Source organism: Mauremys mutica, chromosome 5 (genome assembly GCF_020497125.1).
Source record: "Mauremys mutica isolate MM-2020 ecotype Southern chromosome 5, ASM2049712v1, whole genome shotgun sequence".
NCBI lineage: Eukaryota > Metazoa > Chordata > Testudines > Geoemydidae > Mauremys > Mauremys mutica.
The window spans coordinates 130,221,758-130,239,080 of NC_059076.1; the positions used below are offsets into that span (position 1 = coordinate 130,221,758).

The window sequence follows — 17,323 nt, forward strand, 5'->3', positions numbered from 1 at the left end:
CAAGAGAATAATGCAGAGCTCTTCAGGCTTCTGTCAGAGATTGCAGACCCCAAACAGTGCTGCAAGGGTTTGTGGATTTTATTTATTTATTTTTTTTTTTAAAAAAGGCATGAAAATTATGATAAGGATGACATTATGGGATGCAGAAAGATGCATGCTGGGAACTTGATTCCTTACTCCAGAGATCCCTGGGTGACATTATGTTAGGCCTGAATAAAGATGTAGCACAAAACCAGTTATGCCAACCTGACTAAAGTCAGGCTAACAGAGGTTTCTGGGTAATCCCAGAGTGGAAAAATACTGAGAAGCAGCATTGTCTCTCAAAGCCCTGGGAAAGAGTGAGATAAGTGAGGGATTGGTACCAGCTGTGTTGTGTTAGGAACAGTGTTTGAAGAACTGATAAGAAACACTAACATCCCACAGTTCTGACTAACTCCCTGGTTTAGTTTTCGGTGTGTTTAACTCCCTTACATTCCTAAGTTTTGGCGCTTGTTAAGATATTAACAATTTAATACTGTAGAGACTAGGCATGCGTATATATTAAAAGGTGTCTAATTTCTAGTTGTTAGACAAAGGGGGGTGGGTTGCTCAAGTGAATGATCTATGACGTAATAAAACTGTCTATATAGGCTAATACTAAGCTGTAAAAGGGGGGGCTGGTTCTCTCTGGAGACGAGCTGCTCTCTATTGACGCGTGCACTTGTCAATAAAGAGCTTTTGATCGGACCTTGCTGGTGTTGCCTGTCTCTCTGCGGTCAGACAACGAACTTTGCTGTCGGGGTTCGAGTCCCTGACAATTATTATCTCACAAAATAGTGCAAAAATGTCTCAAAAGGCATTGCGCTAGATGGCGGAGCATGGCACACTGGGATACCTACCTGTGATGCATAGCACATTACATCGACACAAGCACTCCTGGTGAGTATGAGCAGCACTGCTGCAAGCAGTCAGGAACGCATGTGCCCAAGTGACACACAAACTTTGGCAGCTGTACGCCAACGTAAGATGCATCGACCACAGTTTGTAGTGTAGACATAAGCCCTAATTCGAGATTTCCAGAAGCAGAGTCTCTCATCTCACACTAAAAGGAAGTGCTGCAAGCTCTGTGTAAGGCAATTCAGAAACTTGGCTTGACCACCTAAGGCTGAAAGAAAGGCAAGGGTTGTGGAACTAGAAAATGAAAAGGTTGGACAAAACAAAGTGAGAGAGTGAGGGAAGAAAAGAGAAGGAAAAGGGGTAGCAAAAGAGGTAGGAGTGGAGGGAGAAAGGCAAATTAATAGTGCTGCAAATAATAAGAGGTCCAGTTTCCACTCCTCATGGAACCTAAGAGAATTCCTACTCAGCACTGGCATCTTCTTCAGCATCCCATTGCAAAATTATGCCCTGACAGCTTTTCACATAAGCTGTTTAAAGGGGCCACCACTTTGCTATGGTTAAGTTTGTCAACCACTTGACACCAGGAAAACCTCAAAATAAAAAAAAAAAAGTGCATCACTCATCCTAACCTACTGATGCTAAGGTATCAGTTCAACAGCAAATAATTAACTGCAAGACCGCACCCCATAATAAATTATCTTTTTAACTATAAATAAACTCATTCATTACCTATTAGGTAGACGGATCCTTTTGATAGCATAGTTGCAGTCATCTACTTTGTTTCTGGCTTCGAAAACAACTCCAAATCCTCCTCGACCCATACACTGAATTGGTTCAAAATCTGTTAGATACCTGGACAAAAAATTGTACTAATTATTAACATTTTGAATGTCAATTATTTCTGTCTAAACTATGACCTGCTGTGCACCCTTGGGCAAGTCATTTCACCTCTGTTTCTCCATTTCCCCGGTCACATTTTGCCTTGTCTATTTAGATTATAAATTCTTTTCAGACGGGGGACTGTTATGGGCTTCTACAGTACCTAGCACAATCCCAATGTCAGCTACAGCCTCTAGGTGTGACTGTAACACAAATTATACAAACTTTACACAATAAGGCATGTGTGCTTAATATAAAGATTATGGCCATTAAAAGGTGTCTTCACAGTAAAAAACAAACAACACAACACAACACAACACAAGGTGTTCTTAATCCATGTTTGCTAACCCAGGTTACAACAGCAGTGAAGATATGTAAACTCATTTTTTTAACCTGGGGTAGCAGCTCAAATTCAATTCCAGAATCCTATATAAGCTTTAACTTGAGCTGCTAAATCAAGTTAAAAGCCACATTGCTGTCTTCACTATATTTTAATCCAAGTTAGCAACATTTTTTTAGTTTTGGAGTGAAGACTTAAACTAAGGGTAAGTTTTCATCCCAATAAACACAGCTTTACCACCTTGTCATATAACCAAGGCGGTATTTTTCATTTTTAACTCCTACAGGCTAGTCTCTCTCAAGGGCAGCCCATTTCCTCAAAACCTCTTTTGCTTCAGGTCCTCCTCAAACTATCCATTTATTATGCCATTTTTCCTAAAAGTATCTCCTTTTAGATACAATCATTCCCTTTACTCCATTGCTCGTATTATTTTAAAAATACTTCAATTCCTACCTTTACTAGGTTATGACTGAACTGGAGGTATTCCAGTAATAATATCTCTTATTTCCCTTTCTCTATATTTTCTCCAGTCTACAGATGACATGATCCCATATGCATCCCCTTTCCAAACACCCCTTCTCATGTCAACAGCAGAATTGCTTATAGCATTAAACACTCTCTCCCCTTCTTCCACATGTGAAGGGTCATCTTCAGTTCTCCCCCAACTTTATTCAAACACAGCAATAGAGGAGGTAAACACTGAGGATCTCAAGGGTTATTTTATCACTCCACATGACAACAGATAACATTAATTCAACAAACACATGCAACTGGTCACATGATCTCCCAAAGATTGTTTAGAGTGACTTTATCTGCAGTCTGATAATGTAGAGATAAGGCCTTAGAGTATTAGTTGTCAATTTTCATGCCTAACAAAAAAATTCAAGTCGTTAATAACCAAGCTTTTAAAAGTAGTTAAGAATCACTAGCCTGCTTTTCTAGCTAAAACTAGTTCTCACACTAAGACATTACGTATTTTGTTGAACTGAGGATACTTTGATTTCTCACCTTGACACATATCCAGAGCACTTGATGTCATTCCAGCTGTTATCTTTAACCTCTCCACTAACCGATTCATATTTGCTGTCAGTCGGACACTGTGTTTCAGATTCCTTCCGCTGCTGACAAGGATCACAGAAAACAAAAAAATCTTGTACAAAACTAAAGAAAGTTGAAACTAGTTGATATTGTCAAATTAGGAGACAAAATAATTTCAATATAAAGATTTCCAAAGATCAAAAAACAGGTAAAGCAATGTAATTTACTTTCCCCAGCAGCTACGTAAATCCCACATAGCAGTCAACAGCTTTCAAAAATCAGTTCAAAATCAATGCAGGTTTTCATTCCCACAATTTCTTTAATAATTTAAAGGTTTGTCAACTACTTATATTTGCACATGAGAGTCTGGAAACCAACAGAAAAAACCCTGAATAGGCTTTTAATACTTTTCGAACTGATTTAAGCAACAGGATTAAACAAGATACTTACTCTGTTGTGAGGATGGGGATGGAAGAGCTTGCGGACGATGTAAGTTGTTGCTACAATGCAGAATAAGATGGTGCCAACTATTTCTTTCCACCAATGCAAAAGCAGAACCGGATCCTTTTTGCGGATATTCTTGTAGTTCATATTGTCAACAAACCTAACACTGATCTGGGTGCTGCGTTTGTTCCTCTCTCTTTTGTAGTATGGTAAATAGTAACCATTGTCTTTGTTTTAAAAAAAAAAAAAGAAAAAGAAAAAAAAAAGGTAAGTTTGCTTATCCCAACCTATCAAGCAGTTCTATTTTTGGACAAATGTGTCTGTCCTAACAGATGTGAAATACTGCACCAGAAGTTGATCTTTCAAGAGATGTGGCTACTTACTAAAGACAGCACACTGACTGCTTCCACATAGTTAAACTTTAACAGATTTTTGTAATACTGATCAAATTTAAGCAATCAGACTTCTACACAAATTCAATTATCCAAAGTCAAACTCCACAGCAAGCAGAGCCTCTCCTACAGAGTTAATGAACTACAGAAGCAAACGAGGGATAGCCGTGTTAGTCTGGATCTGTAAAAGCAGCAAAGAATCCTGTGGCACCTTATAGACTAACAGACGTTTTGCAGCATGAGCTTTCGTGGGTGAATACCCACTTCTTCAGATGCAAGACTTGCATCTGAAGAAGTGGGTATTCACCCATGAAAGCTCATGCTGCAAAACGTCTGTTAGTCTATAAGGTGCCACAGGATTCTTTGCTGCTTTTACAGAAGCAAACGTGCTTAAAGACTTCAGTGCATGACGTTTTTCCACATACAAAACTTTATATGCCAACATCACACCTCCAAAGACATAACCAACGTTTGGACAATAGAGTTTTCTGGTTTACTTAGGGTCAATAAATCAAGTAGCTATCTAATGCATTTACTGAGCTTTACTGGTAAACACTGTTCCAAGTTCTGAACAGTGTGCTTCAAGTGGCAAGAGTTACCAGTTAATGAACAAAAAACACATCACTGTTGCCACATACCATATGGATACTGCAGAACTGAAAGTGCTCCGTTACTGTACTCTTCATGAGAAAACTTGTCATTGCTGAGACATTTATCAAATTCATCAGATCCCACCAACACAGGAGTCCTGGAAGGAGAATCTAGGCAGAGACATGGAATTCCTTTTTAAAAGTTAGAAGTATTATAACAACCCACTACACTCCCATCATTTCCTGACTAGAACTCATTCTGTGACAATTCCCTTTGTTCAGTAATAGAAAATATAAATACTTTAAAGAACTGACTGATTTTCATGCAAGTAAAATATTAAGGATGAAACAAATCTTTAAAAAAAGACACCACTTCACACAAAAAACCCAACCAAACACCCTCCCCTCCCCCTGCAAACCCACCATCAATTCTTAAACAAGTCTAGTAAGTGCCATTCATGTCACTAATAATTTCTTTCTTTTCTGATAGGACCAGAATGACTATTTGATTTACAGGCAGTGGAAGTTTTGATTATTAAAATAAGTCTGTCAATCACTATGACAAACCAAAGGCAGTTCACCTTCAACATTAAGATTAAAAATTTTAAAGCGCAGAACAGAATCAGTTTTCAAAGGAGAATACAATCTTCCACTTAGAGACAGTCTAATTCTGCAGTTAATGGAAGTCACAAGAATGGTCTTGTCACCTTCTGCTTTGAAAAAGACAAATTCGCAAAACTCTGGATCGTGACTTACGAATTAAAGGTTTCCACTTGATTGTGGGCAGCGGGATAACTGCATTGTCGTTTCGGGATTCCAGAGCCTTTGGGTTGGTTGGGAACTTCTCAGAAATTCTGACTGATGACTGAAGGTAAAGCTGGCCTCTGTACATTCCTGAGTAATAAACCAGAGAGCATATTTGACTTCAGATTTAGTTCACCTCACCCCCCAGCACAAAGTTGCACAACTAGGAACATGGTTTCAAGACTCCTAGCGTTTCAAGAGAAAATGAAGGATTTAAGATCAACTTTTTAAGTACTGCATAATTGACTCTTCTCTTCAGAATCAGTGAAGAATGTTTTAGCCATTTATGGCTCATTCCTTGCTCTCCACACCAAGAGAGTCTGGGAGTCATGCAGAGCCAATGACCAGAGTGCCACTGAGGATGAGGGTTCCTTTTAAGTATACTCCTGGGAGAATTCTGCACCAAAAAATTAAAAATTATGCAAAACTTGTCAACACAAATATAATCATTCCAGTTTCAATTATTTTGATATTTTAAAATAAATTATCTGTCTGCAAGTTTGCCTGTAACAATACAGACCAAAAAAAGATTGTGGTTTTTTTTGGACAAATTCCTTATTAGGCACATTACTCAAAAGTTCTGTACTAATTAATTTAAATGAGAATACAGAACTGTATTTCCTGCACCCTTCAGAAGCTTCAGAAGGGAGAGGCTTGAGGGAGTCGGGGTATCAGAGGAGCTGAAGGAGAGGGAAGGAGCCTGGAGTGAACCCAGAGGGTTATTAGGTGTGCATGGGAGAAGTATGGAACAGGTTGTTTATTTGGGGGGGCGGGGGAGGAGGAGGAGAAGAGTTCGGAAACCTCCCTCATCCAGACCCTTGCTGACTCCAAGCCTCTCCCATTCAGTCAGGCACATCTGCTCCTCTCCAAGCACTCCACATCCCCATGGGTCGATGCAGCCTCCTTCCCCATCCTCATGTGTTCCTGCAGCCCTCCTCCCTGTTCACCGTGTGGCCTTGCACCCCCACTCTCATTCGGCTCCGGGCTCAATGTTTTCACCCCACCAGCTCCTGAGCCCACACTCCAGTCTTCTCCTACCCCCCCCCTCCACTAGCCATTCTGAATCCCAGTCTGTTAACCCCCCAGCAGCCCTCTGTGCCCCACTGTCTGTCCTAACCTGGCTCCGCAGGCAGGGTGCTGTAATGAACTTCTACTCCTGGGGGAATTCTATGCCAATGTGCATGAACACAATTCCTCCACAAGTGCTGCAGTTCTGCCTTTTGTCCAACAGAGGCCGTTGTGGCACCAGAACAGCCAACAGCATGAACACAGCCAGCTGTTCTGGTGCCACAGTGGCCTCTCGTGGGCAAATGGTGGAACTGCAGCACTTGTGGAGCAGAAAAAAATAAAATTTGGTGGGACACATGAATTCTGTGTGTGCGCATTTCAGAGAGTTCCCACCCAAACTAAAAATAAATATCACACTTAACCCTCAGAGACTGCAATCAACACCGTATTGTTGGGAGCATAGGTGCTGACTTTTGTTTTTGCAGGTAGGGGCTTTTGAAGAGGTGTGTGTTTGGGGTGGCACTCTGCCAGTTTTCGGCGGGTGGCTATTTTCAGCATATTTATACACTTTTCACATTCTAGTTACTGAATGTGTGTCTATCACTGGTCTCCTTACTATTTTAATAATGATTCAATTGTTATGAACTACATAATTACATTCTCCTGAATTACAGTATATTAAAATCATTGCAGTCATCTAAAAGCTGTCTTCACTAATGTCCCAGTTTAAAAACATTAAAGTCTCATTGTAGCTTTCTGGATTAAACTGTCAGTAATCTTATTTACATGTAGGGTCCCTGGTACTGTTTTGATGCATGTTAAAGACAGCTACATTATTCAGTTGCATCTGTACCATTGATGACTGGAGATAATTTTTAAAGTCTTCTGAAGCTGGAGAATGAATTCAGGATGACACAGGCACAGTGAGAAGGATTCCTATGAATTTGCAGTTCTCCGGAAACACGGTGCTTCCAAAGTACTGCAAATGACTCCAGGATCTCTTTCTTGATAGGTAACAGCTAATTTAGGCACCATCATTTTGTAGGTATAGTTGGGATTATATTTTGCTATGTGCATTACTTTGCATTTAACATTGACTTTCATCTGCCATTTTGTTGCCAAGTCACCAAGTTCAAAACCTTTGCAATTCTTTGCAGTCTGTTTGGGACTTAACTATTTTGAGTAATTTTTGTATCATCTGCAAACTTTGCCACCTCACTGTTCATCCCTTTTTGCAGATCATTTGTTAACATGTTGAACAGCACTGGTCCCAGACCAGTACAAGCTCCTTGGGGGACACCACAATTTACTTCTTTCCATTCTGAAAATGGACCGTTTATTCCTATTCTTTGTTTCCTAACTTTTAGGAGTGCCTGGGAACGCTTTCAGGATCATATAACAATCCTTAATTCAATTTAATGACAAGCCTTTTGTTATCTTAATTATAAGATGCCTCTGATTATAAACAAACTTCCTGCCCCAAGGGCAGAAGTTGTTAGCAGCAAAGAAATCAGATTCCACACTCAATCTCTGACTCCTGGGTGTTGAGCACCCCCTATTTTTTTCCCCGTGGGTGCTTGAGCCTTGGATCACCCACAGAGTCAGTGCCTATGGTTCGGAGAAACATTTGGATCTACAGCCAGGGAAGTCAGGCCATCATCACAACTAAGCATTATTTAATGTGGGACAGCATAGTGTCCATCGCCGCAGCACCATTATTACCTCTAACAGGTGCAGAAGAGAATAAGCAGCAAATGGCAGAGTGATGCAAAGGACTCCTCCTTACCCTAAATCAGGGGTCTCAAACTCAAATGACCCCGAGGGCCGCATGAGGACTAGTGCATTGGCCCGAGGGCCGCATCACTGACACGCCCCCTTGCTGCCCCTGGCCCCACCCCCAATCCACCCCTTCCCTGAGGCCCCACCCCTGCCCTGTCTCTTCTCCACCCCTCCTCCCCTAAGCGCGCGCAACCGCAGTTTTTAATAAATATATACACTCAGTAATGCACCTCACTCAAAGGACAAAACACGCACTTAGATTTACTGCCTAAGGCTCTGGGAGGGAGTTTGGGTGGGGGAGGGGGTCCTGGATGCAGGCTCTGTGCTCGATGCAGCTCCAGGCTGTCGGCAGGGGGTGGGGGTGCAGGCTTTGGGACGGAGTTTGGGGATAGGAGGGCTGTGGGGCTGAGAGCGAGGGGTACATGATGCAGGAGGGGCTCAGGGCTAGGGAAGAGGGTTGGGCTGTGGGTGAGGCTGTGGATGAGGGGTTCATGATGCGAGGGTGCTCAGGGCAAGGGAAGAGGGTTGGGCTGTGGGGTGAGGGCTGTTGATGAGGGTTTCATGATGCGAGGGGGCTCAGGGCTAGGGAAGAGGTTTGGAGTGTGGGGTGAGGTCTGTGGATGAGGGGTTCATGATTTGGGGGCGCTCAGGGCTGGGCAGAGGTTTGGGGTGCGGGGGGATGAGGGGTTCATGATGTGGGGGCGCTCAGGGCTGGGGCAGAGGATTAGGGTGCGGGGGATGAGGCTCTGGCTGGGGCTGAGGATTAGGGTGCAGGGGGAAGAGGGGTTCATGATGTGGGGTGCTCAGGGCTGGGGCTGAGGATTAGGGTGCGGGGGGAATGAGGGCTCTGGCTGGGGCTGAGGGTTTTGGGGTGGAGAGGCTCAGGGTAAGGGAAGCCAGCCATGCCAGTACTGGCGGAGGGCAGGCACTATGACCCAGCACCCAAAACCACATCCCCAGCCAGATGCCCTCATTCCCCCGCACCCTAATCCTCTGCCCCAGCCCTGAGCGCCCCCACATCATGAACCCCACCTCCCCCCCCCACCCTAAATCCTCTGCCCCAGCCAGAGCCGCTCATCCCCCCGCACCCCGCACCCTAATCCTCTGCCCAGCTCTGAGCGCTTCCCTTCCCCCCCCCCGCCCGGCCGCGGCGGGTCCCGCTTCCCTTCCCCCGGCCCGGCCCCGGCGGGTCCCGCTTTCCCCCCCCCCCTTACCCGAGCGCGTCTCCGGCGGTCCCGCTCAGAGCCGCGTGTGAGGGGGCGGGGCTGGGAGCTCCACGCCGAGCGCAGCGCTCAGCCCCAGAGCTCCAGCCCCCGCCCCCTCCCCACGCGGCTCGGATCGGGGCGGGGCTCAGGGGCTCAGCCGGAGACTCGGCGCTCTATGCGCCGAGGCTCCAGGAGAGGGGCGGAGGCGGTAGCCTCCGCTTTTCTCTTGGGGGCCCCTGCGGAGCTCCCCTGGGGAGCTCCGCGGGCCGCAGGGAAGAGCTCCGCGGGCCGCATGCGGCCCGCGGGCCGCATGTTTGAGACCCCTGCCCTAAATCAAGAGACAGTGCAAAATTCCAGACCCTGGTAGTCCAAGAAGTTTGAGAAACTCTTTGGTGCTTGTAAACCAAGCAGCTTAGATGAAGGAACCAGAAATCCATACTAGCAAGGGTTAAGTAATAGATTATAGACTTTACAGTTTGTGCTGTTTTGAAGAGAAAGTGTTTGAAAATAGGTTTCTTCATACGCATGGTAACTAGCCTAGATGAATTTTAAGAATATGTTCACTGTTCTCTTCATTCTAAAACACAGGCCATCAGAACCACCCTTTAACTGTTCTGGGCTCTCGGAGTTACTAACCCACTACACATACTTTCCCTTTTAGAAATATTCATCATATTTGCTTTTTGTCCAAAAGCCAGCAACACAAGCTGACAAAGCCCCAGCAAGAATAATAATAAGAACATTGCTGTTGCATGCTAAAATGTGGGTGAGGGGGGATGCAAAATCACAGTCAACCTCAGATTTACATTTGTCTTTTTAGTACATGTTGCAAGATGGCATGGTAGTTAAAACGCCATTGGTTTGTCCATGGAAATGCTCTCACTATAGACTACCATTAGAACAATACTGGAGTTATCCCTGCCGAGAAAAGAGAAGGAAAATAAAAAGGTCTAATATGAACAGCTTCAGGAGGCCACAGTGCATTTACCTTGAGCAAAAAGTCCGTGTTAAGAAATGTAATGGCATTAAGGGGAAGGACAGCTGATGGCACAATACTCAAGGCTGTTACAAACCACAAACAAATTCTGACCACTGGATGAGACTTAATTTACAGTAATTCCAGCCAAAATTTCATATATGGTAACTAAGTCTCAGTAGTCAATGCAGAAAAAAATCTTAATGTGACTAAAACCAATGGTCTGAAAGAAGACAAGTCTGTATCAGGCAATAAAACTGTCTCCCATTAACTAAATCACAGTTTAAAAAAGCTTTAGAACTCGATTAGTCCAAAAATACCAAGACTATCCACATGGGTCAAAATGGAAAGAGCATTTTATAGATGAATAGACTTAAATAAATAAAAATAATAATAATTAAGAAAAAACAAACAAAAAACTCCCCACACAATTACCCTGTTAAATTTGGTCAAAATGATCAGATGAGTTATTCATGTGACCACTGGGGGCATACTGCAGCTTGTAGTTAGAACAGGGTAAACACAGCAACTCCTTCAACCACAAAAGGTTTTTTTTTTTGTTTTTTTTTCAAAGTTCTAACCACGTTTGATATGATTGTGTTTATGCCCTTTGGTGTTCAGTTTCCATAAACGTGCTAGCCAAAGGAATTATTGACAAGGATGACACAAAAAGCACAGAATATTCATGGAATACACATTTCAAATTTGGAACAGTATTTTTGCCCTGAGAACCAGCAGGCACCAGCACGCGGGCAAGCCACGGGGGGCGCTCTGCCGGTCGCCGCGAGGGCGGCAGGCAGGTTGCCTTCGGTGGCATGCCTGCGGAGGGTCCGCTGGTCCCGTGGCTTCGGCGGACCTCCCGCAGGCATGCCGCCAAATTCACAGGACTGGGAACCTCTCGCAGGCAAGCCACCGAAGGAAACCGCCTGCCATGCTTGGGGCAGCACAATACCTAGAGCCGCCCCTGGGAACCAGATTTATCCAGTCAAGGCAAAAAAGGTAGCATGGTAGCTTCTTGGAAAGTTTATAGGGCAGGGATTCAATTATCCAATCAAAACAAGGGGGCAGGTGACAAGAAAGGCATAACAAGAATCAACAGCTGGAAGTTAAATGCAGAAAATTTGAACTTTGAAATAAGGCCCACACTTGCAACAGCGAGAATGATGAACCACTAGAACAAACTACTAGTCTCCTAAAGTCTTTAGATCAAGACTGGATGCCTTTCTGGACAATATTCTTTAGTCAAACACAAGGTATTGGGTTGAACACAGGAGTAACTGGGTGAAGTTCTCTGGCCTGTATTATACAGTGGGTTAGATTTGATGATCTGATAGTACGGTCTGGCCTTGAACTCTATAATTTGAAATTACCTGGTTTACCGAGGTTTTTAGAAGAAGGTTGAGAGAAGGATAAATGTTAAACAGAAGGCATCGCAGTAGACATCTCACCTAAATAGACACTAGACTCTGTGGCTCCTCTGGCAGCTTCCACAAGATCCTCTTCATCTTCTAGGATCTCGCTGTTAGCAGTGTAACTTGTATCATCAAAAAGACTGATGGGAAAGACTTTCCCATCTCTAACCAGCCAAGCGGAAGCAATTGGAGTGCAAAACTGAAGAGTAAGGAAGGAAAGGGCAATTTAATATAACTTGATAGCTTTAACAGAGATTTGTTCTAAATAACTCTTATGCTTGAAAATCCCTGGTTCAGTTTGTAGCCGCTCAGTAACTCAAAATATAAAACTTCAATACAAAATACTACAGGGAGATGTACAGTTTTTTCACCTCAGCAGATGTGCACTAAATCAAAATGCATGACATTCTCCTGTAATGCTGTAAAACTTCAATTTCCATAACATTTAATACTTTCCCATGTCCAGTACCTGGTATTCCCATTCCAGATGTCCTCCCTGCTTATTAAAAGCCATAACCTTCCAGTCGGCTACTGAGACCTTTATCACTGTATCCTTCACCACCGCCTCCTGCTCCTCCACATCCGAAATGATTTTAGACTCTTCTTTGTTTATACTTGATTTAAAATTGCTCTCAATAAATCCCACGCTAGTTTCGACGTCTGGGATATAACGCAGTTCAAAGTGACCAACACTAAAATTCCACCTTAAAGTTAAAAAGAAAAAGGGTTTCTAGAAAAGAGGTTTAAAAGGAAACCCCAACCACCCATCTTAGAAATCTGTAAATGAAACTTGATATGACATGTGTCTAGCATTTTTGCAGTAAATTCAGTGATAGTCCACTGAACTTAACTGCACCTCTAGAGGGAGTGTTAACACACTTAACTGTGCTATTTCCAGAATGCAAGACACAAAACAAGTGTACAGTTCTTTCCACCAAAACTGACTTCTTATGAGTTGAGAAGTTGAAATAATTAAAAGAGACATCAAAGTTTGATGAGGGAGAGAGGAATGGGAGGCAAGCATTAAGGACTATATAAGTCAGTTAAATACCAGTGTAGCTGTTTACCCAGGAAGCCCTTATCAGATAATAGCAACAAATACATTAGAATTTAAGAAGGTCCTGGTATTTTCAAGTACTGTATTTTAAAGTACCCTACAATACTTTAAAATAAACTCTTTAGGCATATAGCAGCTTTTCTTAACTATTAAGCAATTTACAACTTGTGAAATTTTATGCTAGTTGTAGAGATGGGATTCTGGGGACAAAGCAAACTACAACTGCAATTTACTGATAAGGACATCAGTGTAACTAGAACTGATCATCCCCTAATCTAACCTACCTAGAAAGAAGGCTGATTTTTTGTAGACAGACTACATCAGCATTGTGGGTCAGGATAGTTCTGTATCCTGGATGCCAGAGATCCATTAACTTTATGGTACAAATAAACCAAAGCAGAAATATTGAGAACTATCATCGTGAATAGAAAGACTACGCAGAACAATGCTCAAACTGTCAAGACACTCATAGTTTTGACAGCAGTTCACATTGAATGACAAAGGGGCAAAATACTTATTCATAAGTAACAATAGGTTTGGATGCCCAAAGATATATATGACCATATTGTAAACTTACCAGGACCCAGAGACTGCCAATTTAAAATTGTAAATTTAAAACGGTAGCCCACAAAAGCTTATGCTCAAATAAATTTGTTAGTCTCTAAGGTGCCACAAGTACTCCTGTTCTTTTTGCAGATACAGACTAACACGGCTGCTATTCTGAAACCAATTTAAAATGTGTATATTAATATATAAAAAAAATGTTCAACTTTTATCTTTTTCTACTGAAATTTATAAAATAAAAGCTACTATCCTGGACCAAGATCAAAGCTACCATATAAACACCCCCCACAATGCTGCCAGGGAAAGAACCGCGTTTGATCTCTCACTCACACACAGAGGGACCTAGATGGATCAGATGTCACAATGACTCCAGGGAGCAATGAAAGAGGAAATGTGGCAGCTGCCTTACACTTTAGCACTATCCCTATCCTGGCCAATGCTAATCACAAAAAAGCCAGAGAATCCCAACTTCCAAATCAGAGTTATGGGGCTGCAAAGCTGCTCAGATTCAGAATGGGTTCTCTATTGCCAGACCCTAGAACTGCTAACTTCCTGGGCATGCTGCAAAGTCCATTCTCCAATTTAGGCTTCTGAGTTGGACTTGGGCGTAGAGGGGTTTTATTATCCTCACGTTAGTTAGTGGATTTTTACTGTGTTGATAGTATAAAGGACTGGTCATCTCCTATATTTTGTACTATGTTTTTTAACCGTAAGGAATAGGTGCCTATAGAAGTTTTTTTAAGTTTAAATATAGAAAGTGTAGGTGAGGAGGGCAGACAGACATTTTTTACTTGATTCTGATCAATGGGGAGGAATTGGTAGAGTATCTGAAGGCGAAAATGATCAAGAAGTGATAGATTTCATTATTCTAAGGAAAGGAAGGAGAGAAAGTAGCAGAATAAGGACACTGGACTTCAAAAAAGCAGACTTGAACAAAGAGAACTGGTAAATAAGGTCCAACAGGAAGGAAACCTAAGGGAAAGGGTTCAGGAGAACTCACCGTTTCTGAAAGCAACAGTATTAGAGACACAACTACAAACTATACTGAGGTGAAGGAAGATAGGAAGAATAGTAAGAGGCCAAGATGGCTCCAGCAGGAACTCTTTAATGACCTGAAAAATCAAAGAATCCTACAAAATGTGAAAATATGGACAAATTGCTCAGAGGAGTACAAAGAATAGCACAAGTAGGGACAAATTCAGGAATGCTAAGGCACAAAATGAGTTACATCTAGCAAGGGACATAAAAAGGTAACAAGAGGGTCAATAAATATATTAGGCGCAAGAGAAAGACGAAGGAAAGTTCTCTACTTAACAAGGAAGAAAAGCTAATAAATGACGACATCAAGAAGGCTAAAGTGTTTAATGCCTGTTGGCTTCATTCTTCACTAAAAATGTTAATTGTGACCAGATGCTTAACACAATTAATATTAACAAAAAGGTAGAAGGAACACAAGCCAAAATATGGAAAGAACAGGTGAAAAAAAATATTTAGATAGATAAGTGGGGCCTGATGAAAGTCATTCTAAGCCAGGGGTCGGCAACCTTTCAGAAGTGGTGTGCCGAGTCTTCATTTATTCACTCTAATTTAAGGTTTCACGTGCCAGTAATACATTTTAACGTTTTTAGAAGGTCTCTTTCTATACATCTACAATATATAGCTAAACTATTGTTGTCTGTAAAGTAAATAAGGTTTTTAAAATGTTTAAGAAGCTCCATTTAAAATTAAATTAAAATGCAGAGCCCCCCGGACCAGTGGTCAGGACCGGGGCAGTGAGAGTGCCATTCAAAATCAGCTCGCGTGCCGAATGCCTACCCCTGTTCTACGGCAATGGTTTTCAAATTGTGGGTCACGACCCAGTAGTGGGTCGCGGAATGTAAGGCACTGGGTCACAGCGGCTCTGGTCAGCACTGCCAACCAGGCCGTTAAAAGTCCCGTCAGCGGTGCTGCCTGGCTAAGGCAGGCTAGTCCCTACCTATTCTGACATAGTGCTGCACCCAGGAAGGGACCAGCAGCAGGTCTGGCTCCCAGGCGGGGGGGGGGGGGGAGAGGGGGTCACAGGGCTCTGTGCGCTGCCCCGCCCCAAGTACCGGCTCTGCACTCCCATTGGCCAGGAGCTGGGAAGTGTGGTGCCTGCGGGCGAGAGGCATGCTGAGCCACTTGCTTGCCTCCACCTAGGAGCCGGACCTGCTGCTGGCCACTTCCGTGGAGTAGTGCGGTCTGCAGTGCCAGGACAGGCAGGAAGCCTGCCGTAGCACCCCCGCTGACCGGGAGCCGCCTGAGGTAAGCCCTCACCCCAACCCCCCTGCCCCAGACCTGAGCCCCCCCCAAACCCAGAGCCCCCTCCTGCAACCAAACCTCCATCCCTACCCCCAGAGCCTGCACCCCCAGCCCAGAGCTCTGACTCCCTCCTGCACCCCAGGCCTCTATCCCAGCCCTGAACCCCTCCCACACCCAAATCCCTCACCCCCAGCTCTGTCCACAACTAGTTGAAATACCATTCTCAAAAAGTTATTGATGGTTCGCTTTCCAACTAGGAGGGCATATCAAGTGGGGTCCTGCACTTTTCAGTATTTATTAATAACGTGGATAATGAAGTGGAGAATATGCTTATAAAATCTGTAGATAACACCAAACTGGGAGGGGTTGCAAGCACTTTGGAGGACAAGATTAAAATTCAGTGTGATCTTGACAAATTGGTGAACTGATCTGAATTCAACAAGATGATATTCAATGAAGCCACATGCAAAGTACTTCACTTAGGAAGTTAAAAATCTATGATTCTGTGATACAGGATCCCATATAAAATAAAGTAAGTGATCAGCCAAAATAAAGGGATTTGAGAATAGGGTTTAAAGAACTAAAGGAATAAGTGTTTTTATTTTTAGAAGAGTTACATTGAAAAGGACAAGTGTAAACATTGAGTATAAAATATACAAAAGGTTATTAAGGTAAAGAGGTGGGGAAAAGAACACTGAAAAATAGCAATCAAACCAGGAGCAACTTGCTTAAGTTGGAAAAGGACATTTCAATTTGTATATTTGGAAATACTTGTAACAGTTAGGATGAGCAGAGTGGCAATGTTTCCATAGTTTGGCATCTTTGACAAACTCATTAGACGTATTCAAGCCCAAGGAAAAGTCATTCCCATTTGATATAGGAAGGGTAGACTAAATGTCCAGGTACCTTCTTACTTCATTTATGACACAACTGGAGACAGAGCCCTGGTCTACATGGGTGGGGTGGGGAAGGGGGGGGGTAAATAACGTAGCTGAATTAGTCGACATACTTAGACCTACTCACCATGTGTCTTTACTGCTGCCGCTCCCCCGTCAACTACACCTGCGCCTCTCATGGTGGTGGTGTACAGGAGTCGACGGGAGAGCGCTCAGGGGTCGATTTATCGTGTCTAGACTAAAGGCAATAAACCAACCCCCGCTGGATCGATCACTAACTGCCAATCCAGCAGGTAGTGTAGACATACCCTGAGGTATGAGAGATTTCCTCAAAATGTTAGAAAGCACAGGGTAAGAATCCAAATGACAGAAGTCTGGCAGGTCTCTAGTGGGAAGGCTAAAACCCCATAAATTCCCCAATTCAACAGGGGTAAAAGAATGTCAAATCCTGAAGCAATAAGAATTAAAAGACATGTGTGTTTGCTCCCACTCACTACTGTCACACTATCTTAAGAACAGCTCTAAGACCAGTGGTGAGCCTGAGCTCCTGCCAGTCGGCCCAGAGCTATCAGCCACGCCCCCTTACCAGGTGGCTCCAAGCGGGGAGGAGCTCAGGTCCCGCTGGAGCCACGCCGCTGCAGTGCTGTCCAGGGCCGCTCCTGGATGCAGCACGCTGAGGCTCCGGGAGAGGGGGGAGGCGGGGGTAAGTAGCATGGTAAGGGGCCGGGGCCGTTTGATAAGGGGTGGGGGGGGAGGGTTGGATGGGGCAGAGGTTCTGGAGGG

General features: G+C 43.6%; 1 protein-coding gene across 1 annotated transcript in view; it reads right to left on the reverse strand.

Moving 5' to 3' along the window:
- Positions 1 to 17,323, reverse strand: part of EIF2AK3 (eukaryotic translation initiation factor 2 alpha kinase 3) — a 65,051-nt gene that overhangs the window by 16,923 nt on the left and 30,805 nt on the right. Inside the window, exons 5-11 of the mRNA XM_045019169.1 lie at positions 12,213 to 12,447; positions 11,780 to 11,942; positions 5,316 to 5,453; positions 4,608 to 4,730; positions 3,584 to 3,804; positions 3,104 to 3,216; positions 1,606 to 1,728 (exon numbers count right to left, since the gene is read on the reverse strand). Coding sequence (XP_044875104.1) covers positions 1,606 to 1,728; positions 3,104 to 3,216; positions 3,584 to 3,804; positions 4,608 to 4,730; positions 5,316 to 5,453; positions 11,780 to 11,942; positions 12,213 to 12,447 — 1,116 coding nt within the window. The remainder of the gene's footprint in view (positions 1 to 1,605; positions 1,729 to 3,103; positions 3,217 to 3,583; positions 3,805 to 4,607; positions 4,731 to 5,315; positions 5,454 to 11,779; positions 11,943 to 12,212; positions 12,448 to 17,323) is intronic.